At 37.7% G+C, this 24,546-nt stretch overlaps 1 protein-coding gene across 2 annotated transcripts in view; it reads right to left on the reverse strand.

Annotated features, from left to right (window-relative positions):
• LOC104316875 (guanine nucleotide-binding protein G(q) subunit alpha) overlaps nucleotides 1-24,546 on the reverse strand; it is a 137,183-nt gene that overhangs the window by 71,934 nt on the left and 40,703 nt on the right. For both annotated transcript variants that reach the window (XR_011323292.1, XM_069776697.1), the window contains exon 2: nucleotides 20,077-20,261. Coding sequence is in view for 1 of the 2 variants with exons in the window: in XM_069776697.1 (XP_069632798.1) it covers nucleotides 20,077-20,261 (185 nt within the window). In the remaining variant the exon portion in view is untranslated. The remainder of the gene's footprint in view (nucleotides 1-20,076; nucleotides 20,262-24,546) is intronic.

A 24,546-nucleotide genomic window follows, 5' to 3' on the forward strand; every position in this document is an offset into this window, starting at 1 on the left:
AAACCCCACCACACAAACCCAAAACAACTTCCATAAGATTAAACACCACAAGACCAACAATAAAGTCAAATGAAAATGTTTTAAGTATTGTCAAACTGTATGTTCTGTTTGACCTGTATACAGTTTGGATGAGTGTGCAATATGATTTTTGAATAAAAACTGCACACTGTACAAAAACCTCTTTCACCCCCCTTGCTTTCTCACCCCTACTCCTTTTATTTTTGGCATTACAGAGAATCACAGACAAACTTCATTTTTGCTTTGTTAAGTATGTAGACTCTGTTATTTGGCTGCAACTCAGTGTGAGGATAAGATTAGCCCTACTACCCATGTGCATACTGAACAACAATCTAACAATCAGCACGAGGACACAATGAATAGATTACTGTGTGTATTTCTACTCCACTGCAGGACAGAGGGGGGACACAACACGGGGATGGGACACGGGGGACAAATTCTAGTGATACAACTGTACAACGTCACAGTATAGTACAGTACAAGCCCACAAACTCCTATGAGACTTCTAATTATACTCTTCACTCTCTTTTTTCTCTTTTTAGTTAGCATTTCAAAAAATACAGTAATACACACTACACTTATTTCCAGGAGGCTCTGAACTGAAGCAGTGAGTTCAGTGCATACGGCTGCTGAGTTGCGTAGAAGTTAACAAATTTTGAAATTTTCTTCTGACCTTTATGCCTTAATTTACATCAACTGATGATTTTTTTCTCTTACTACCTGAACATTTACTCATAAATTCCCTAAGCAATACTATAAATCATGTGTGATCTAATATATAAAGATTTTGGTATGTAATTTTCCTCTGTAGCCTAACAGACAGTTTTTTACATTAACTGGAATTTACTCCTAACTGTATTTTCCTTATTGTCTTTCTCATACACCTCATATGGTGCTGAAAGCTTTCTCTATGCTTTTAACTGATACCATCCAAGATGTTGGATTTTTTTATTTTAACAGTGACACATTTAGAAACAAGTTAACATAAAATTATTTTAGCACAGATAATTTAGGATTGGCATGGTTTTATCCAGTCTGTTCCAAAATTACTTTAACCACAAATATTTAAAGCAGTGTGGAAAAAAAAAAATATTCCCACAAAAACATTTATCAGAAGATACACAATCATTGATAGGTATTTTCAGACTAGCTTTTCAAAATAGCTTGTACAAGAACTGTAAACACTGCAGTATCACATTCTGTTTTAAAAATGCACATGCATGTCTACGCTAATAAAGCCAAACATTATAAAAATTCCTATGACCACTATTAACCAGTGTTAGCAAAACACAATAACCAAGGAACAGTATAGTCCTCCAGACTCATTGAGACAGACCTTAGCCTAATAGGTGACCATTATAATTCATCTCAGTCATGAAAACAGTTATGTTACTGTAGCCTGATCACTGCTTGGTTACCTGTATGGAGAGTTTTCTGACCACTGCCTAACTGCAATGATTTACTACACTGTTGTTGTCAAGCTAAGAAGTAAAAAATTACAGACTGCTGCAGTGAATCCCTTCAGTGCTGTGTCACACCTAATGCGCACACAGCTCACTGCCTTCTCCTCCACATTACTGTCTCTCACACCAGCATCACAAATACCAGAGCCCAGATTCAAAACACCTTGCTTCTGATTTCTATAGGGCTCCTCACTTCTCACCAAAATGAGGAGAGCCTGGTGTCTAAAGGTGTAGTTGAACCTAAAACACAGAGTAAGCAAAGCTTATAGAAAGGCAGATGGAGTTTGTGAACTAAGGAGGTAACTGATGAAGCATCCTTCTTGATGAAGCATCTTCTGCCTACTGCATTTACAGTGAATGGAAAGAGGTCAAGAAGAGAAGCAGTTTCATTGACACCAGCAACGTATTAGGCAGAGACAGTTACACTGACTTGTTCTATTGTAAAAGCAATTGAATCAGAGGAACAATGAAAAGGCTCCCCACACCCAACCCCTGCATGACTGTATCTCACAATTTACGTAACAGTGCCCATGTATTACAGTGAAAACCTGCTTGGTTTATAACAAGGATCAGCCACTTCCATAACTCCCTTGAGCTACTTGTTTTGGCTCAGTTTTCAAGGCTATTTCATTAATAACTTGAGCTCTAAGTGAAGTACTATTACTTTGTTTGCCTCCTCCTTTTGTATTTACAGAGGTAACAAGCATGACTCATATGCATATCAAAACAGTGCTGCTGTCCCAAGTTAATGGCCAGAAAGCTGAGTTTCTTGTGCTGCTGTTCACAGCTCTGTCAAACACCAACAGATGGAATCAACAAGTTTACAATCAGCCTCTCCATTATTTTTTTCAGCAGTAGTCATACAACCAAAATACTATGCTAATTGTATTCTGCTGCTAATGCTTAAGGGAAGTTATGAAATGCAGAACTGTTGTTCTTCTAGACTTGGGTTCTTAAGGAGGAAAACTTAAAACACTGCCTGAGACAGCCATCAAGAGACACATACACAGACAGGCTTTCAGAAATAAAGGCTCCTTCTTCTCCTCCTACATTGAGAAGGACTGAAGAGACCATCACCTTATAATAAGAGCTTAATATAAATGGGAGTCCCAGAAATCAGTCTAGCAGCTTTAGGATATGTAACCAATAACTAAGAGAATACCACCTTTCCTTCTCCAGCAGCTATCCACTGGGTGCTGCCAAGACTTTTAAAAGAGAAGTATTGCCCATTGCAGATTAGTGTTTGGATTTTTTTTTCCCCTCTTATAATTACTATTTTGTTTAATTCTAGCTCATTAGGTTTAGTCTCCCTGCTACGTGGAATATGTGGGAAGAGTCTCCAAAGACAAGAGTCAAAATGAACTGGTAAGTGAATGACTGTGACATGGAAGTTACATCAACTGCCAGGAAGTGCATGACTTCACCATGTAGCCAGCAAATCCCTCCCACATACTTCAGCTACTGGCTGCACAGATTCACCATTTATTTTGAGCCTGAGGAGCAACAACAGAAACAACAACAAAAAAGGTATCAACATACTGAAATTAAACAGTTTATTCATCATTATAGATTTAATTCAATCATAGTCTACAATAAGTTTTCATTTCACAGTTAGGAGATTGAAAAGTAATGAATGAAACAGGTAAAAAAAAAAGAACACAATTAACTAGACAGCAACTCATCAACAACACAGCTATGCATTAAGTAACATTAGTTATTCCTAGTTTGCTTCCCATCAAGTATCCAAACCTAAACCCATGGATATATGAGTATTGTTCCTGAAGCAACGCGTTTCTGGGAAAGGATCCCAATAAAGAGGTGCTGTCTATATAGACTTAAGAAGAAAAAAAACAAAACCAAACAAAACCCCCCAAAATCGCATTAGTTAACATCTACTTTTTTTTTATCCCTAAATTAAAAGGGAAACAGTATTTCAGCAGTTACATCCTTGTAAAAGGACTAAAATTAATCAGCTCAGGCAACATGATCTGAGGTGCCAATTCCACCACCCACCCACCCCCAGGTAGTCGAAACAAGGGAAAAGAGGGAGTAAGGTAGCACAAGCATAAGAACCATGCCATGGATTTATATGAGTAAGGAAAAAAAGCATTAAATACACTAAGTCAAACAAAAGCCACAGAATATTCCACTGTCAAAGACACCACTAACTGCATTTCAGTTACTTACCACTGGCAATCTTTCTCTGGATATTTGCCTCCCGTTTATTTTTCATTTCAGTGAGTAAGACACTCAGCGATATTAACAGTTTTTGTTCCTCATGGGCTTAACAAAGAAAAGCCTCAGAAAACGGGCAAACTGTGTCTTACAAAAAGTTCACGCAGCTCACAAAATGACTTACTGAAGCACAGTCTGAAACCTAATTATAAATGACTCCTATGTAATAAACACAGACTATAGAAATAAACAAATCCACAAGTTTCTTGAACAGAGATTTTGTTACTGACAGCACTCTGCATATTGCAGATTGAGACTCGGCTGTAACACCAAGCATAGAAAAGATGCATTAGTCCCCTAAAGAGGGTTTTAATGAGTCCCATACTTTGGGAGAGGACGACAATCAGTTAGAGACCCACCTTTTAAACATTTCAAATATGCCAAGCCCTGAGTTCATGCTCATGAATTCTTACATAAATAATCTGGTATTAGTTTGATCAAGTGCTCATGAACATAAAACAACCACTGGACTTATCATAATTAATGCTGAGTCATAAATGCCCTTGGGGAAGAAACAGAAATAAATTATGGGCCAGATCTATTTCAATTTATACTACAAAGTTGAAAGATTTCAAATACTTGTTTAATGTAGGTTTTTTGAAAATGTTTTTACATGAGGACTTCCACTAGACTCGTAAAGCATGCTTGAAAGCGTGCTTGATGTCAAGATCGAGATGCCTGCAGAGTGAATAAATGGAAAGAGCACTTACATTTTAGGTTACAATTTCAACTACATCTTTCATCTTGTTGAGGAAAATGAGTAGGAAGGCCTTTTACCATCTCTGTCTAATCTGAAATGCAGGTACTGTGGCTCCTGTATGAGTGGCTAAATACTGCTTAACTGCCAAGAGTAACTCCTACAGCAGATAATCTGTGTAAAATCAGAGGCAAAGGGGTTTCCACAAGAGAATGAGCTGTGGGGTAAACCACTCTCTCCTGTTAACTGCACACAAATCACATGGCAGCTGAACAACAGGCTGCTGGTCTGGGGTTGTAGCAGGGTGTTGGTTAAAAAGACCCATAAATGACAAGTATCTGCAAATTAAAGACATAAAAAAATGGGTGTTTCCTGGGCCCAGCTTTTTTCCTACCAGAATCAGCTTAGTCCTTAGACTGCTTGCCTTGTGCACCCCACTCTGTCCGTACATCCAACTTACCTCACCTATGACCTACAGATGATGTTTGTGTGAGTGTACTACCTGTATGGAAGTCACATGCCCAATCAATACATACTGCCTACCAACACTGACAAGACAGAGGGGGTGGAGGAAAACACTGGTTAGCTGAGTCAGACTCTTTACCGAGTGCAGCTGGCAGTGTAGTTAAAAAGAGGTATCTTCTCAGAAGTCTCACTGCCGCTTTCACTGTCCATCTACTGGGCACGAATCCACTTCTGTTAACAGCATTCAACTCGAAGAGCTGGAAGATGAGGCAAATAAGCTTTGCCTTCCTAATTGTTATGTCTGACTTCTACTGAGTTGCAAAAATCTATCCTTCTGTTTTCATATAATTGAACAGTGATAGTGGAAGGTGAAAAAACAAGTAGGTGCATTAAAAAGAGAAGAAGTGGTAACACAGGGAAAAAACAGGATGATGACAGAAAGCATTAGCATTTATTTACTACAAATTGACTATGCACAATCCTGCAATTTCCAAAATTAGGACTCATTTGTTACAAAGTCTCACAGAACACCAGTTTGCTAACCCTAAAAAACCAAAAAGAGTCACTGAAAGCAGAATTAGCAGCTTGGTTATGTGTCATCTTGCTTAATCCAGATTTAGGAATAAAAACATTGACATCAAAAGCCCTTCCCTGTGTCTAGAAACTGCTGGTACAATTAGCAACCTATTAAAAAAAGCTTTAAAACGCCGTCAGACATATTTTAGCAAAGAGTGGAGATTTTCTTTTTTAAATATTTAAAAGAAATGATGCCAGAAGAGGCAGCATTCATTTCATCAGATTAAAGGAAATTTACTGCAGCTCATCTTTTGGTTCTTCAGAGGAAACCTGAAGAATCTCTTTTACTGCTTTTTTGTATAGCCAATATTAAAATAAAAGTATTTTTGAAGGAAAGTTCTTTATAAATTGCCTTACTTACAAGTTGAATTGTAGTTAAACCACTGCTGCTTCATCCAAAACGCGGAATTTCACTTCTTAAAAGTTACTTTACCATCATAAATCCCCCCCCCCCCGCAAAGCAAACAAAAAAATCCCCCCCCCCCCCCCCTCGTTAATGTGTAAAATCCCCGTTCAGAGACCAGTTAACACAGAAAATTTCTGGACAGGCAACAGTTTATACTTTCAATCTCAAAACAAAGATAAAAATGTACATCATTTTTTACCAGGAAAAAATGGAATTTTCTATCCTAGTTTTGGTGATAAATGAGTAGCATCAACCTCTATAAATTAAAAAGAAACAAACAAATCACATCTGAAAGAAATGAGACCTGGTAGCAAAACTTCAGTTGCTTACTTTAGCTTCAGGTAGACCACATTCTGATTTAGCTTAGAGAAATAGTTTGTTCCTTGTTTTAACCAGTGGAAGGCAAATTTAATTACCTGCAATATCTGAGAAGCCAGTAAATAAAGGTACATTAAAGCCTACCCCCAAAAAGGGTCTGGTATTGACCCAGTGACATTTCTAGAATGTTCTATTGTTGCATGTGAGGTCTGAGGTCAAACTCAGAAAGCTAGCCAAAGAATGTATGCTCGACACAATAAAGCTGGGGGGAGGAAGGTGACGGGGATGTGGGGGGTGGGGAGAAAGAGTTAAGCATAAGGTAGCATTATATGATCTTTATACCATCTTGACTCTTAAAGCTTTTAGCTTCAGGCACTACTCCAAGCTAAGCTAGAACATCCTCTGGGCTGACCTAACTTTCATCAGCTGCTACTGTATCTGGGGGATACTGCTCTGCTTTCCCTACTTCATCAAAGCCCACGGTGGTCTAATCACATCTCTGTACACTCACAACACAAATACTGCACAGGACTGGAGGGAAGGGTGGAGATCCTGAGGTTGGGCATGGGTAGCATACATCCAAAAATCCCACAGCTAATTATCTGAACCAGCTCCAGTATATGCAGAGCATGCATTTCTGCATGCCTACACAGTGGCACAAGGCACTGAGCCACAAACACATGATTCCAGTATTCACTTCTACAATCATACAGGTTTTGAAGCAACCCCAAACTAGTATGATTAACACTTTGGTACAATGATGTTATAAAGGGAGGAAACAGTTCTGTTTCATACAAAGGTCAAAAAGAGGGAAAAAAAGAGACAATTGCCATACTCAAATTCATTTGCTGCAAGTTTTCTATCTTTAGATTAAGTAGCATTAATGTTAATTTAAATGCTGTGTGATCCTATCCAAGATCCATATTTAGGTTCTTAGATATGTTGCTCCAATTTACTTACTAGCAGCTATGCTAGCTGTTAAAATTAAGTAAATTAAGCAAGTAAAACAAATTAAGGCAGTACTATAGGATATTTAGATAAAATTACCCAGCTTTAGCAAGCACATCCAACGCTTCCGGTAAAACTGACTTTCTTGTGGCACTGGCACAAGCCAGTGAAAGTGAGAGGGATCAAAGACAGGATCCCTACAGCCTACCACAGCTCGCTCACATGGGCAAGAGAACCTAGCTCAAAGAGACTGTGTAGCTCATGGTGATCGGTGGCTGCATGTACTGAGCATGCTACCGCTGCTCTCCATTCATGACTCTCTGCTGTAAATTGGATGTGGGGTCATACTGGGACAGCTCATGATGAGAGTGCTACTGCAAGCGGGGCAAGGGGTGCAGAGGCTGGGGCACTGGATGGAACCACAGTCCAGCACGCTAGAAAGGAGGGAGGAAAAGCTCTACCTTTGAACAGTCTCCCATCAACAGCTTTGAGCACTTTTCCAGCACTGTTCTTCAGTTTAAGGTCTAGCTGTTAATATTTCAGACCTACCCTACTCTAACTGCACAGGTCTCTCCATAGCAAGATGATGTAAGCTGAAAGACAGCACAGACTAACAGTCAGAATGGCAAGATTCCCTCAAGACAGAAGAAACATTTTAAACGGCACAAGCCTTTCCCTTAGTCTATAATTGGTTGTGCTGAGGCAAAAAATTTCTATGAAGTGCAGAGGAAAATGCTTTGCTCAGTTACTGATTTTATTTATAAATTGTAACAGTGCTGACACCCATAACATATCCTAACAGTGAAGATTTATCCTTGTTACTTTCATTACATTCATCTGATGAAGCAGTGAGGCATAATTAGGAGATGGAGATGAATACAGATGTCTAAATTTTGGGTGCGGTAGGGTTCTGGTTAAGCACATTTTTATTCAGCCTTTCGAAGTACCTATGAAGTCCAGTTTCTAAGACAACACTGCTTCATACCAAAAGCATGCACTACACTTTTGTTCATTGTAAGGAAGAGATAGTTACCGTCCCTTCTTTTCATGTAGTTTATAGAAGCGATGTTTTATATTTTGTGCAATGCCACCAACTGCAGACCCAAAATTATGGCAGTGTTTTCTTCCAGTTCCTCAGCCACTTGGAAATACTTATTTTTAACAAGCACTGTAGTAAAATTCTCTGGAACTCTGCAGCTGGTATAACCCTGTCTCTGCAAAGTGGGTGCTGGAAAATTGAACTAAATCTGGAAGCCTGTACTCAGTAGCCATCTTAACCACATTTTGCCCAGCTGTATAAAGCTATGTCAAATAATGATCCCAACTGATTAATTCTGTAAAAGTCTAGAAATTCAAAAGGAATATGAGAACCTGGTAAAAAACCCAGCAGTGTAACAGTTCTTGTTTACCATCCTCCTCTTACACTCTTCAGCAGAATACAATTGCACAAGATCTGATAGGGAGAATACCCAAGATGAAAAGAAAAAAGGAACCTTAACACAAAGAAAGAGATCTAATCACCAGATCTAGAATGACCAAAAAAAAAAAAAAAAAAGTGTTTAGGGAAAAAGCTTATTTGCTACCCTGTTGAGAAATAACTATGTCATGTTCAAAGAATAATGACTTAATGAGACTGCCTGAACAAGGGAGAAGCATTACTAAACAAAACTATCTTCAGAGACTAACCCTTACTTTAAAAGTAGGTTCTTGACAACACACCCTACATATCAACTATATCACTCCCTTCACACACATTTCTACGAAACCCCCTCCAAGGCATTTTTATTTAAATTTCCTCTCCTTGTGGTAGCTTCATATGAGAAATGTAATTTGAATTCCTTTCCCAAGAGGAAAGAATTCGGAAAATCTAATTCTCTTGTAGTTTGGACCAGTAACGCAGGACACAATGAAAAATTGCATTTAAAAGTTGAACAGCCAGAATTTGATTGCATTTTATGTTGGCAAGGTTTCTGTAGATGGTGTCTGTTTCAGCACACCCAGAAAGTTATAACATCCATTTGGGATGCATTCATAAAAGGTTGTTTTCTATTGCATATCCTAGTCAGTAGATGATAAATCGAAAAAGACCTACTGGATCACAGAAATGCATCCCAATGAGAATTAAGACAGTAACCAAATAGTGCTGACTTCAGGGAAGAAAAATTAAAAATATTGTTGTGGTGGTTTTCTTACTTGTCGGATGGGCAAACACCACCTACATTGCTGATTCATACAGTATCATCAGACAGCAGTGCACAGGAAGCTCTACAGGAAGACCACAAAAGATGACGAGCATCCAAAAAGGGACAGATAGGCAGAAACATACCAGTAAGACCATACACACACCACTGGAATCAGGAAATGACGGGAGCTACCAAGCGAGTGAGCTACAGCTTCTCTCAATCATTAATATTAGACCCTCAAAAATCTACTACTTTAAAATGTACATTTCTTTTCTGAAAGAGAAATGAGGAAAAGTTATGTAATTTTTCACAGGAGGGAGCTGCTGTTTAAAACATTTTGCAATGCAGTGAACGAGTACTCTGCTATGGCAAGGGCAGCCAGTGCAAGTCATTGTTTATCACACAAGAAGGACATGAGCTACAAGGCTGTACTGCCATGCCCCTCTCTGATTAGGATAGTTTTATTTATAAATATTGCCCTACAGAGGAACTTTCTGTTTGAAATGAGACCTTTCACAATGGGTCTAATAATGAGGTCGTACAATTTGTTTTCCTGGTCAGTGGCACTAGAACTACCCACAGGTGAAATTAAAAAAATTCCAAGACTCAGCTTGGAAAAATGCTGACAGGTGTTTAGATTCCTCTCTAAGAGCAGGAGGACTTGGGTTGCAAGCAGAAACTGAACTATACACAACACATTCTACAATTACACAAATTCTAAAAGAACATGCTTCTAAAAACTACAAGCCTACACAAATAGACACACCCCCTCTAAGTCTCAAAAAGTTCTTTAGAAACTTCCTGACCATACTTTAGAACACACCTGCACAGTCTATGTTCTGCCTTGCAGAAGTACCTCACTTATTCTCAGTGTGCAGGCTCCTTTTCAACCTCTGAGATGATGTGCCCATTCACTCTTTCCTCAATTTCCTCATACATATCTTTAAACACCTTCCCTTATGAGAAAGTTTGAATAAGACAAGTAACTCCAACTTTAATAAAAATCCATTTTATACAGCATACACGACAGTACATACATGTGCTAGTCAAACATTCTTCATGTCTTTTAGTGATGCCTCAGTCCAATACCAATGGCTCCTCCACCCTCATTCATCAAACAACCACTTAACTTCTTTTACTGCAGAAGAGTTTTCAAAAGCTGCTTACAAAGTGGCAAGTGGTTGAAAAAACTCAAGCTTTTTCAAAAAAGAGAGAAAGCATTGAAGTTGATTTCTTCCCCAAATTGTTACCGCATATCTAAATTAAAAAATCTGTAAAATATTTCTGAAAAATGTCACCACATTTCATTCTGTCCCGTGCCCTTCTTTTTATTTGCAGACTACTGGCTGCAAGAGAATTTATTACATCCGGTATGTTTTTGCACTGTTTTGAATGGCTTTATTTTCAATCCTTCATTTTTACTCTTTCAAAGGTCAAGGCAGTATTTAAAAGTTCGAGTGACAGAGAAAGTCAAAGAAAGAAAAGGAGGAAAAAATAACTACAGGAAACCCAGAAAGTTCTAGGTTTATGAGAAAAAGTAATTAAAGCCTTACTGCAAAAGATTTCAGCTTTCAAAAAGTCCTTTTTCAATGCAGAGTCTCAGTGAAAGCAGCTTTAAAAAAATGCATTGGGTCAAAGGCATCACATAAAAATGTACATTAGAAGTTTCTGTCCCAGAAATCACAGTTCTATCTGATTACATGGGTTTATGAGAGAGGGTTTAAAAAAAAAAAAAAAAAGCTTACACTCTAAGAGCTTCGAATTGCACAAGATTCTTCCTATTTGATTAAGATGGGTGCCTTTAATAGGTGACTTTAGCTTTCAGAGGCTGGTACAATGAATTAGTCTGGCCTTAGTTTTTTTTCTCAAATGCTATTTGTATATAGGCTGTTATGGCTTAAGACACAGAAATGTACTTTTACACAGAATATCATCTTGATAGGTAACCTTAATAAATAAATTTAAAAAAAAAAACAGTTAAAAACAAAAGCAACAAAACCCCCCTCTTCCAATCCAAACTAGATATTCTTTTCTGTTACTGAAAAAGTGGACTGGTAACTGATACTACCTTTGCATCTACACTCAGTTCAGAAGCAGTATTTTAGTAAACTGCAGAAAAGCGCTACTATATCAGAAGAACTCTTAAAATTCTTACATGGAGCACAAAACCTGTTTCTGGACAACTGTAAGTTCTCAGTGTAGTCCAAGAGAATACTTAGGGAATCCTGTGGGTGTATAAACTACTGAATGTTTCGTACTCAGCAGATTTCTGCTTTAAATGATCCTGGAAGGAGCCTTGAGTAATGGGTGCTACCACGTTTCCCCAATGCCAAGCACTGAGTTGAGCAGAACCAGCAGTGAAGAAGAAACTACTGGGCCACCTCAAAAATAATCATAATTGACTAAACAGACACTAATACAAGGGCATCCATAAGAATCTAATTTCATCTTTGTCCTAAGGCTCTTCACAAATGCAATATGACATAGGGAGGCCCTACAAATGGTACAGTTAGAAAAACAAGCCTGCAGTCAGACTTTCTGAAGCCAAGATGATGCTTTTCTTCTACAAGGTACAGAGTAAAATTAAAGAATTAGAAATAGATATAGACTAGATAATGATTCAACATTAAATCCCATCCCTGTGTTTTTCTGTTCTTTGGATAAACAGAAACAGACATCAAAATAGCCACAAAGTGGTGTAATTAACCCTGAACGCCACGATAGGATTTATGAGGCTTACATGACGACTATGTCAGTAGCTCTTCCTCTGTGGCACATCCCCACTCTTCCTCCACTTGTCATATGGCGATGGTGGAGTCCAGGAGGGAGGCAGGTGTGCCCAAGGCTTCTTTATGCTCCAGGGACAGGCAGTTACCTTTTCAGCCAACCCGTACAACTAGCAGTGGCAGCAATTTTTTTACGGTTGAAAAAAATAGCTGGATAAAGACTGAAGACCAGATGCAAAGAACGTCTTGACACATCAAGAGCACTCATCTACCTGCTTGCACAGCCAGCAATATGTACAGAGAGCTTAAGTTCTCAAAGTCACAGTTTATAGAACAAAAAATACCTAAGAATAGACAGCATCTCCAAACACAAATGGCTCAGAACACAATTTGCATTTTGGAAATTTTCACTCAAACGAGCAAAACATGTACATGCAACCTCTTACTACACTGGATCTACAGATTGGCTTAGAAAGTTAACAACTAAACAATAAACCAAATTTTAACTCTGGCCAATAGGTCACATTAAGAAAAATGGAAAGTCATCATCACAGAACAACCTTAATTAACAAGAAAAAACCTTAATTGTAACAGCTTTTCCACAGTATCACTTGCCCCAGCCAAGTGCCCACAAACTCTTATATATGATAGGGACTAAGGAAATGGAGAGAAACGTGAGAGAGGAATGTCAGGAAGGATTAAAAGCAACTCTTGGTAGTTACTACTCCTCCAACCCAATATTAAGTTCTCTTTTGTTATGCTTGAGACTGTTCACAGAAGTTACTTGCTCATAATAAATGATTTTCCTACCTACCTAGTATCCTACCTAGGTCCACCATGACAGTAAGCAATCTACAGTCAAGACCTGTACACTTTTTTGCCAAAGCTGAAGCATGCAACCTCAGCCTTGTGTTTGATTGTGATAAAAGCTCTTAGAAAAAAAATCAAAACATAACATGACTAATGTCATGCTTAGATCTCCCTTTGCCAACCTCCTCTTCCAGAAGCAAAACACTGGACTCTTGCCTCACGCTTCACCTATATGCAATCACCCACAGTGTATACAAAGTTTAAGAGCGGAGTTACATGGGCCCATAGTCTGAAAACTGGCAGGCGTGTGATTGGACTGATGAAACGTGAATATGTAATCAACTCTTTATGTGCAGACTTTATACCTACTTTAACCAGGGGGGAAAAAGAAGAGCAAAACAACCTTTCAAAAAAAGTAGAGAATCAAATGAATGATGTGAATACCTTTACTGGGCAATACATCCCACAATACAAAACAAATCATACTGCAGAAATAAAGGGGGGTGTGTGTGTGTGTGTCTTTTGTTTCAGTTTTTTTAAAACAACTCTTTTGCTTAATACTAGCCTATTTTCTAAGCCAAAACTGAATTGCATTAGAAGACAAAGACTTCTTGCACCTCAGACAATATAACTTTTACCACATAGGAAGTGCAAACTGAACAAGAGACTGACAAAACTTGCAGAAAAATATGGTCCATTTTAGCAGATTTCTTAATCCATTCCAGTAAACCTTATTTCAAGCAACTTTGTGTGTTACTAGAAATGAACAATGAAGACGTGAGATTTCAAGAATTTTCACTCATTCTACATAATATAACCAGAACATAACTTGATCTGAGTTCTCCAGGAAAGTTTACTGCAGGAAGGAAATATTTTCATAAAGTTTCAGAGGAAAGTATGACAAAAATATTTCAATCTGAAATTACTTCAGAAATAAATGCTGGATAGCCTTAGCATGTCTTCTGTAGAAATGAATGACGTAATTAGGAAACTATTACTGTTAAATATTTTCTTCTAGGAAATACTTATATATGGTTATGTTTATGTATTTTCTGTATAAAATTATATTGTAGAAATACCTATATTTACATAACTGTTAATTACAGAGAAAGTCAGAACCATTCCAAAAGTACAAAATCTTGTTACCTTAAAATAAATGCCAAACTCCTATTACACACAAAAGTTGCCCTGAGCGTATTTTACATTTTCATTGTCAGAGAGCACACTCATGTGCATACTTCCTTTCAGACACACAACACGCTCTGCAAGCAAAATAACTAAGTGACAAACATATCTGAAGTAAAACAGTCAGAAAGAAACAAAAAAATGCTAGAACCCTGTTTTCCTACATTAATAGTCCTTTATCCAGTGTATGAGTGACCACAAAATCTACAAGAATCTGCCTGCATTATTACCACCCATTCATTCTCCACACTAGCAGAGACAGTAAAATGGTAGAACTGGAAAGATAAAACATGACCATCATGCCCGACATGAGAGATTTTGTATATGACTTATTACTTTCTGTTAGCAAAGGGCAGTTAATCACTTAAAATGTCCTATTTAAAAAAATAAAGAGCTTCACTTAAAACAAAATATAAAAGGAGAAGGAAGAAATCTTACTGCTTTGCAAAAAGAGTAGCTAAAATTTAGTCCTCAAATTTATGTTGAACTGCAGGCTAAGGCAGTTTCCTCATTTCATATTGGTGAAACTACCTATTATTTTACTGGGGAAAGGAAGAGTGTTCATTTATCTGTATGTTTATTTCGAATAAAGATATTCTCAGCTCTTCATGGGAATATTCGACCCTGCTTGTCTAGCTTACTTCTAATACACAATCATTTTTTTCCCCACACTTGGAAAAATATCTAAACCTCACAATTCTGTTGGGTTAAAGAATATAACAGAGGAAACAAGCAACTTACAAATCCACTGGAGCAACACAGACAAATGCAAGAGACCTCTGATCTAAACAGAGAGCAAGCAAATGAGTGAATTGGCAGAAAGAGGACAGGATGTAAATTACTACACGTATGGTGTGTTTTGCATTTTTAAATTTTTTTTTCAAATTTAACAGAGGAGAAAGAAAACAGCAGAGAGTAGGACAAAACGGTAAGGCCACAAGTAAGTAGATAAAGACCTGCAGAGTTCAAATGTACATAAGACTGGAGAGGTGCCAGAGCGAAAGGCAGGACATGAGAGGAATAAAGGACTGACAGAAGGAGACTGATAAAAAGATGAGAAAGACAGCTGAGGAGTGGCTGGGATCTAGTTAGGATTGCCAAAGTCCTCACAATGGACTATCTACAAAGTGTTCAGAGGAAAGGGTTCATGGCTTTACTGGAGCCCCTAAAGCTGCTCACTGATCAATGTCCTTACGGGAGGAAACATGGCTATCAGGGAGACGAGTTTTACCTCACATTAGGGCTCCTGACAAAAAAAAGCTGTAACTGTATACATGTTGTTAAAGGACCATGATACTTTAAATCTAACTATATTCTCTTGCACGTCGGCTGGCTCTGCAGCAATCTATTTCTTGCTGAAATAATGCATCTGGAGGCTCCTGGTATTAGAAGCATTTAACACTTCTGCATGGCTCCTATTTATTGGGTAACTTTTCATTGGTTTTGAGTGCCTGGAGAAGAACATTTGAGAGTAGTTAAATACTGAGCACTATGATGTATTAAATACTAACTAACACTACTAGTACAAATTTCTTTCTTCTAACCTGCTTTAAGCCCTCTGCTCCAGTTTGAGATGCTGCAGAAAACTGTTTGTACAGATGGCACCATTTGGGTTTCTCCATCTGCTTGAAGAGCCACTTGATTATCTCTGTTCCAAACCAGTAAGCATTTCATTTCACCGTCCCAAGAACATTATTTTTGCTTTTAAAAAATCCCAAACCAACAAACCCCAAAAACATACTCCCCGCCAAAGGCCAGAAATCCCACACATTCTGCATCATCAGACAGTCAATAACCCTCCCAGTGTTTGTACACTCCCGCTCTGGATTGAGTCCTTCACGCTCTTTGCGTATCAGGTGAAGTGTCTGCAGGAGGCCCTTTCCTCCAACCTAGGTTTGTTCAACATCAAATTTCACTAGAGAGATCTAGAACACTTAACACGCCCCAAACCGTCTACCCAAGATAAAAATTTATGCAATCTTACTCTATACCCACTCCTGTTGTCCTACTTCTCTATTTTTATTTTTTGCTCCAGTGGATTTGGCTGACTGAGAAGAAATGAGCTAACAAGGTAAACATGGACTTGAAGTTAATGCCAGCAAGATTTTGGACTTTGAAAGCATTTCCCATATCTGCTTATTTTTACTGCAAAACATTCCCCAAAGGGAATAGGCATAAATACAGAAACAAATTCAGCAGAAAACACCCTTAGAAATATTAACAACAAATGTCTAGGTCTACAATAAAACTTGCTTTTATGTTTTTAGCCTCTTTAAAAACTTTCTTGTAGACTGTTCTATTACCGTTACTTACATTAGTTACCTTGTTATAGATATTTAAGAAGTCTCACAGGAAATTACGGGCATGGGATTCAAGCAAGATTTCCTGCCTGTTAATCACCATGGGGTGACACCTTCCTGATACTGTCTGCTACAGCAGAGAGGCAACTTGTCTTTTCAAGTTACATTGAAAGGGAATAGTACGGGGTAAAGTGGTAGTCGGTGTTTACTAGTACAGTAATAGATTTATTTGTTTAGCATAGTAATAGATTTGGTAGAGCTTCTTGACAATAAGAGAGAAAAAAAAAAGCCACCCATGTATATACTTCCCATCTTCAGCATTATTAGACATATTACAAAAAAAAAAAAAAAAATAGAAAAGGAGAAATGGACACTACACTATCTGAAAGGAAGCCTTCTAAGCCACTATGAAGAACAGTGAGAATGTGAGAATTTAGAATATTAAAATGAATGGTCGTCTTATTTCAGTAATTGAAAGGAATGACAGAAGCATGGATACACAGCTCAGCTTTCTAAAAAGACAAATTGTAAAAAACATAAACCTGTATTTTAGTTTTTAAAAAATGTGCATTTGAGTATCTGTGGTTGCACATGAGTTAGTATTGTACACTCATAAAATTTTGCGAAGGCAGGCAATTTTGAGAGTTGCTTATGAACACTTCTATAAAAAAACTAAGGCCTTCCCATATTTCATAAAATACTTCTTACTCTAAAATTCAAGAGCCATATGAAAACTTCACAACTTCTAGTTAAAAAATAAGTAACAGAAGCACAATAACATTTACCAAAAAGGAAACTAAACACCAGTCCGTAAGCCACCATTTCCTATGACAGACAAATTCCTAAGAGAAGAGATCACCCTCAACCATTATCTTACACCTCAGGAGAGCTCATATTCTGAAGTTGAATGTGAAAAAGGAATGTCTTTCATGCTATAATGCTCTACCATCAATTCTGAGATACTACATTCTAAACACTCAGTTACATTTCTCAATTGACTTCCACTACTCTGATAATAAATCTTTCAAAACAGCCTAGGTTGTTATAATATAGGACAATACATTTCCATCTCTGCTTCTTTAGTTATATTGGTGACTAGGAAGCCAACACAACTCCACAAGAACTAACTTGCTAAACTTAGAACTTGCCTCTTGCTACATTGATTATATTAAAATAATCCAACTTAAATGTTGTGATGTTGTACACCACAAAGATCACAACTGCCTACTTAAGTAACTTTTTTGATACGAGAGAACTTCAAATTCCAGCAGCATTCAGAGATTCAAAACACTCCAATTTTAATGATTCTCAGTTAAAGGTAAGAAAATTGGTACAGTAAGAGAAAAGCATTTCTACTGTAGTCCCAAAGCCTATCTCAGAACATGAAAAATTTGACAAAAAAGGGGTCACTTTTCTTTAGGTCCAACCACATCAATACCAGCTTGAGCTGCCACTTTCCAAACTATTGTGCAAAACAACTACTGTGCTAAAAATATGTTGTTACTCAAACTTTGAGATATTCTCTCCAGAGATAGGACTTCCTGATAGGAGATTCAAATTAGTAGGAAGTGCCCTTCCTGTCTTTTCTAGACTGCTAGGCTAATGAGTTTGTTTTCAACAGCCTTTAAAAAAAAAGGAGCAGATTAATGATATGATTGGTTTTCACTGCTTTAAAGTGAAGTAGTCCTGTATCCAAAGCGTTACGCATAGTAGACCACAATCTTATCTATTCTGGCACTATCCTGTAGCAAGTTTGGTTTCCCCTGTATTTCCGAAGGAATTGGTACAGGAATGCCTTGAGACCCTGTAAGATGGTCACGTCTGTTTTACTCCCATGTAGCCTGTTAGAAACTGATGGGAATGTGTGTGAAGGAGCTGAGCACAAAGATATGACTCCCACTTTCAGGAAAGTTATTTCTATATAGAGAATGTGAACAGCTCTGGCCATGTGTATGCAGCTATGACAAACCTAAGCGACTCACTCCAACTATATAAAAACAAGATATAAACTCAGCACTCTTAACTTACAGAGTAACTACAGAACATATACTCCGTAGTATAATACAAGGAAAAAAATTCCTGATTTACTATTAGGACTTCCAGATGCTAAGGCAAAGTGACAATCAATACCAATTTTGAAGACAAAATGACTGCACGTGTACAATCAACTAATTTTTCAGGTCAGTATGCTGCATGCTTTGTGCACAGCAAAAATATGAAGCCAAAAGGCTGAAATACACATGCAAATGCAGTTTTCTTCTTAATACTACTTACACATTTGATTTTGATTCATGAGGGATGAGAGGAAACTAGACAGCTCTAGCATGCAGTCAGACTGAGAAGTCCAACAGTCTCTTTTACCAATTAGGACAAGTTTTTCAGTCTTTTTCACGTGCACAAAAAACCCCACCCACCATTAAAGAAGGTTAACAATATGGATTTTGACAGACATGATCCTCCTGACTTCCCACTGCATAAACCCAGGCTCCTGCAAGACTCTGGTTATTGCAACATTATATCACCGAAGTGATGACCATCTGCAATGAGTTTGGCAGATGCAAATGGCAGAAACAAAGCTTCTTTAACCTGGTAATAAGCTTTATCTTTCCTCCTTCTAAATTAGATGCCTTAAAATACATACAGCAGTTCAACTCTAGTAATTAAATTTCATATATGTAGACACAAAAGATTCTCATCTTAACATAAGTTTATTTCATCCTGTCTTCCCCAGTTAATGGAAGCTTACTTCTTTATCGTAAATGGCCCTGCTCTTTGATAGTTTCTCGTATTGAAAAATACATTAGAATAAAAGAACTTCTGAGTAATTAAGCAGAGAAATTATTTTCATCCAGGATTACTAAATTATCATTAAATACTCTTTCACAAGACTGAAACAAAGGTGAGCCCTTCACTTGTGAGAGATCTTAAACTCTCTGCCTGACGAAGCTGCTGATAAGGGCTCAGGAGTAAAAATCAGAACAAGTTCTCAGGAACTGTTATCAAACAAAGTTGTACCATGCCTGTGACAAGCAGTGGAAGATACAGCCATGTAATCCTGTGCCTTACCATGTATTCAAGTAAATATTACGCATTTCACTCTCCTTCATGGAATCCTTAAATTATTTTACTTATCTTTCTTTTAAATTGTAAATATATTAAAAAAAAACAACTGGAAAGAAGTCAGGCTAGTCAGAGATGATCTTCCAAACATTATGTATCTTGTCCTTTTAAATTCCACTAACAGCATCAACCTCAAAAGAATCTGACTGTTTTAAGGTCTTGCATCAAAAATTTTATTTCACAGTATGTTCCCACACAAACAGCTATGCCTACCTATTTTTCTAATAATTTGAATTTTTCTACTTGTAATGTTAATGGCAAACCTCAAACAGTAAGGTTCTGCTACAGATCAAAAGAATAGCTTAACTGCTCTAGCCAGAGTATGGCCTGGGAGGAAAAGACAAGGGGTAACTAAAGTCACAGTCAAACAGCAGCCTGCCATCAAACCTCTGCCCTGTGACAAACCCCCAGGCATCTTGTTAAGAGCAGATCTCTTGTTAAAAGCAGCACCTTTGTGTTGTCAAAGTAGAAAAAAAGGCAGAGAACTAATGACAGGACTGGAAACTACCGTTTTCTTCTGAGCTTTGAGTATAATTTTTAACATCTAATTTTTTTGAGACTTTCAGTATATTTCCTAAAATAAAAAGAGAAGCAGTTTCAGCTACAGAAATAAACAAAAATCTCACCTTGTTATGTTCATACTTGTATGGGATTTTGAGGGTATCCATGGCTCTGATCATGGCCTGCATTGCTGTAAATATATTCTGGTACACCAGTTTTGTAAAGCCCCTTTTGTCTTCATCAGAGTAACCTGATCCATGAATGATTCTCATCTGCTTGATAAATGTGCTTTTGCCACTCTCTCCTGTGCCTGCAAGAAAAATAAGAAGGATACGCTTTAGCCACCGGACACAAATATGACTTTTTTTGCACAGTGCTGACAGCTTGTTTAGTGCAGGGCTGAACAGTGTCAAGTGGTGCTTGCAAGGTAACTACAAGAACCAGTTCAGTGTCAAACAGCCACATCAGCAGCAACTTAATTACCACTGAATTAAAGCTTACATTTGGATTTAACAACTAAACTAATGACTAAAACAAAACTCTGAAATAGACATATAGTATATGCATATCTAAAAATCTTCCATTCTTCAATATGTAATTGTCCAAAACATCTAATGTCAGGTAATCACTATGAGACATTTTATCACAAAAATTTAGGAAGTAAGAAAAAATTGATCTTCTCTGGGCAACTTTCAGGACATCATGGTAGGCAGCGTACAACCCGTAAATACGTTTGTCATTTGTGTTGTGGTTTTGTTTTTGGTTTGGGGGGGGGGGGCAGGGCAGGTTGGTTTTTTTTAAAAGCAAACAGTGTACCAATTACAGCCCTGCAAACTTTAACCTCAGAAACATGTGATATCAGTGTTAATTAAAATTTGGCTCATATTCATTAATGGGCAGTCATTCCTTCCTTCCTTTAAATTTCTTCATGTTTTTGTACTAAAAGTAGTTTGTTAATGAACATTTCTGACTATTTGTCAATTTAAAGTTAAGATCTGCTTGTTGGAAATTGCACACAGGGTTCATCGCACAACTTTTTTACTTTGCTCCAATTCAGTGAGCTCATCCTCTGTGACTAGAAGAGCTTATCTATATTATTCCTGTGTTTGCTTAAGAGGAGGAGTTGAAATTTAGAGTAAGCAGTTGCGCAGCCACATAAACCCTGTGTTCACCCAGCTACTCAGCCCTGCAGGAAACAAAACACATGCACCAGGGTGCATTGCTCAGCGCTGTGCTTTTCAGCCTGGGTTTTATTTTATCACTTCTGTAAAGCTTTCATGCCTCATACCATAGTACTTGTGTCCCAGGACAAGTGTTATGCCCCTTACATAATGTTTTAGGTGTCTTGTTAGAGAAGTATGTTTCACAGCAGTGCAGTGCAAGGCTAAAGGAGCAACCCTCAACCATTTCCTAGGTAGCACACACTGCAAAAATCTAAGCTGGAAGCCTCTAAAAGTTTTTGCCCTTACCATGAGCATAATCTGGAAACCTTCAGTCCCAGTTCTGCACGCATAAAACAGACTTGTCTAAACACAAGTCTTCCTTACACACACATTCCCAGAAAACCAAGCATGATGTTACATACAGACCAATTTTACTTTCTCTGCGGAGCAAGCTGTTATTATTGCAAAGAACAAGAATGTGCTCTGAAGCTGAAAAGTGACACCAAGTCTGCTTCCACCCTCAGCCTTCACGAGGATCCTCCACCTGCACTGTGGTCAGGAGCACAGCACTACGTGTGCAGGCCACCTCTGCAGGGGACTGCCTAGACAACCAGGCAGAACTTGCCCCCACAACCTGATGAGCTCATGCTAACCAGGCACAGGTCTTTGCAGCAAGTAGTACGGGCCATCCTGGCTCAATGATACCTGCCTGTCTTCCAGTTCATCAGAATCAGAGGTGAGATCTTACACTTCTGCAATCTACCAGTGGGGAAAGAACATTACTTTCCTTAAGACTGTACAAAATTACAAACCGAGACAACACAGAACTATTACACAGTAAAAAACACTTTAGGCTACCCTTAGAGACAACCACAGTTTTTCTCTTTTCCTGAAACCTGTGAAACAGTCATGTCCTTTAAATTGAAATAAAGTGCCACACATTTTTTAGTAATTTTGTAATACTGTCCAGCTTTTCTGCAAGATATGACACACATTTAGTACAAAAATCTGTTCAACGCGAACCCATAAAGCACAGAATGGTATATGAGATGCCTTCTTGACACAATTAACCCTTTTACTAAAGATTCTGCTTTAACTAAGGCATAAGAAAATCATTTTCACCAAACACCTCTGAATCAGTGGAATACAAAGTGACTTCTGGTTTTGGTCCTAATGCTTCCATACATGGGAATCCAGATTCCTTCAAAATAGGCAAATGCAAATTTAAAACCTGAAGCTTTTAATTCTTTTAGTTCTTTATTGGAAGCATAGGTGGTAATTGATACCATGTGATAATCACACACAGGAAAACATGGTAAAGCAATCTGCACCATGTTAGAGAATACAGTATTTCAGATTATTTACACCCTTAAAGTGAGTCTACAAAAGCCACACTATGTAGGAAACCAAAATTAAAATCCAAAGAAGAATCTAAACCTCTAGTCTGCATCTTATTCAGGTTTGTGGTTAACTGGGTGTCACTGTACCAAGATTTGTCAGCCAAAGACCAGTAACAAAATATACTTGGAGATCTAAAGACTAAAGACAGATACACACACACATTATGTATTTTTATGTATTCTTTCCTATACATATGTATATGAAAAATACATACTGTATATACATATAAAATACATATAACTACATATACATATATAAAAATGGTATCTGTCTCTTTGAAGGCCATCTCAAAATTTCCTCAAGTCTGTCCCTCCCCAGATCAATGCTTAAAACTACTTTCTTGTGCCTGCCCACAGACCAGTTTTCTGGTTAAGACAAGGGCAATGATGAGAGCATTTCTAGTACTCCTTAACTGCATGGAATGTCACATGCACAGGGGCAAAGTGTGAGAAGTATCCTGGTGAAAAGGAAATCATGGAAGATTTCCAGCACAGAATGAATAAAAATAGGATAAAAGAATATGAATGACAGATAATAATAAAATTTATAGGGTTGCCCAAAAATTACTAAGAAGTGAAAATGTTCATTTTCAATGAACAATATATAGGAACTCACAAAAAGTTCACATTGATAGTTTCTCTTCAACTGTTATGATCAAGGGCAGAAAGTAAATATTTTTATATTGTTGCTGACAAGAAAAGCATATAAAGAAAGTTTTAAAGTGGCATCAAATCTTTCTGTAAAAAAAAAAGTCCTGTTTATGTGAAAACTGCTTAATAATGATAGAACACCATTTACAAGCACGTCACTGGAGATTTGTTCAGATACTTCTCCTCAAACTAAAATAATTGGGAAGAAAACAAGCAACATTATTTACTATCAGAGAAACAGGAAAAAAATTGGCATAATGGATTACTAGGGTTAGCTAAGCAAAGCTGCAATCATTACAGCATTGTTCCTGGTGGGGAGTGGGGTTTTAAAGTATCACTGTTCCAGCACTGAGTCAAACCTAGATGTGATTATTTTTATGTATTTTTTGGCTCTTAAAATCACATGACTGGCATTGTAAGAAGATCAAGACATTGACTTATAGAACACCAACTGAGCTTTCTGCAGCCTCATCCATTACAGAGCAAATTAAGAAACAGAACTTGGCAGTACGTGTCTAAAATCTTACCTATCACCATAATAAACAAAACCAAGACTGGATAACAGGTTGAACAGGACTCTTGAGTGGGCCTGTATCACCTGGTGAGAAGAAGAAAACTTGAAAATGTGTGTGTGTGGGGGGGGAAACTACATGTCCTGAGAGGATCTGAATGCCTTACGGCTTCTGCTAACCACTGCTTCTACCACCATCATCCCAGGAATAACTCTAGCTGATACAAGGAGAGAGCAAAGGTGAAATGGCAATGGAGCAGATCAGCAGAATGGACCAATGGGGGATAAAACTATACCAAGATCAATTTTCTGCTGGCTGCCATTGCACATTTATATTAGTCAAAACTTAGATCAGTCCTCTGAAGCCAGATAAGTAGTATCTTCTCGTCTGTCAGACAACGGTTGAAGGCCACACAACGTAAGTGAATCTCAATAGTAGTAGGAGCAGTAGTAATAACAACAACAACAAAAACAACAACAAAAATACCACCACCACCACCCTCCTCACCTTTTAAAAACAGTGACTTTCCCAAAAAAGCCATGATCCTAATGTAACCCTTGGGTAGCACTTTGGAGAAAAGTCAATGGTGTGACTGAAAAAAAAAGAACTTCCTGATTAAAGCACACAGTGTGGTTGGTCATTTGACTTTTAAAAATTTCTTCCCAGATTAAAAAAACAACCCAACTGATGAATGAAAAGAGTTAACTATCTTCTAAAAGCAGTAAAGAAATGTCTCAAATAGTGATGAATTCCCATTCAAGCGTGGCATAGAGGATCATCAAAACTTGTAAGCACAAACTTAGCATCTTAAAACTTAAACCATGGTTAATTTTAAATAGGTGACAATGCAGCTACTGCAGAGTGGCTTC

This window comes from Haliaeetus albicilla, chromosome Z (assembly GCF_947461875.1).
Source record: "Haliaeetus albicilla chromosome Z, bHalAlb1.1, whole genome shotgun sequence".
NCBI lineage: Eukaryota > Metazoa > Chordata > Aves > Accipitriformes > Accipitridae > Haliaeetus > Haliaeetus albicilla.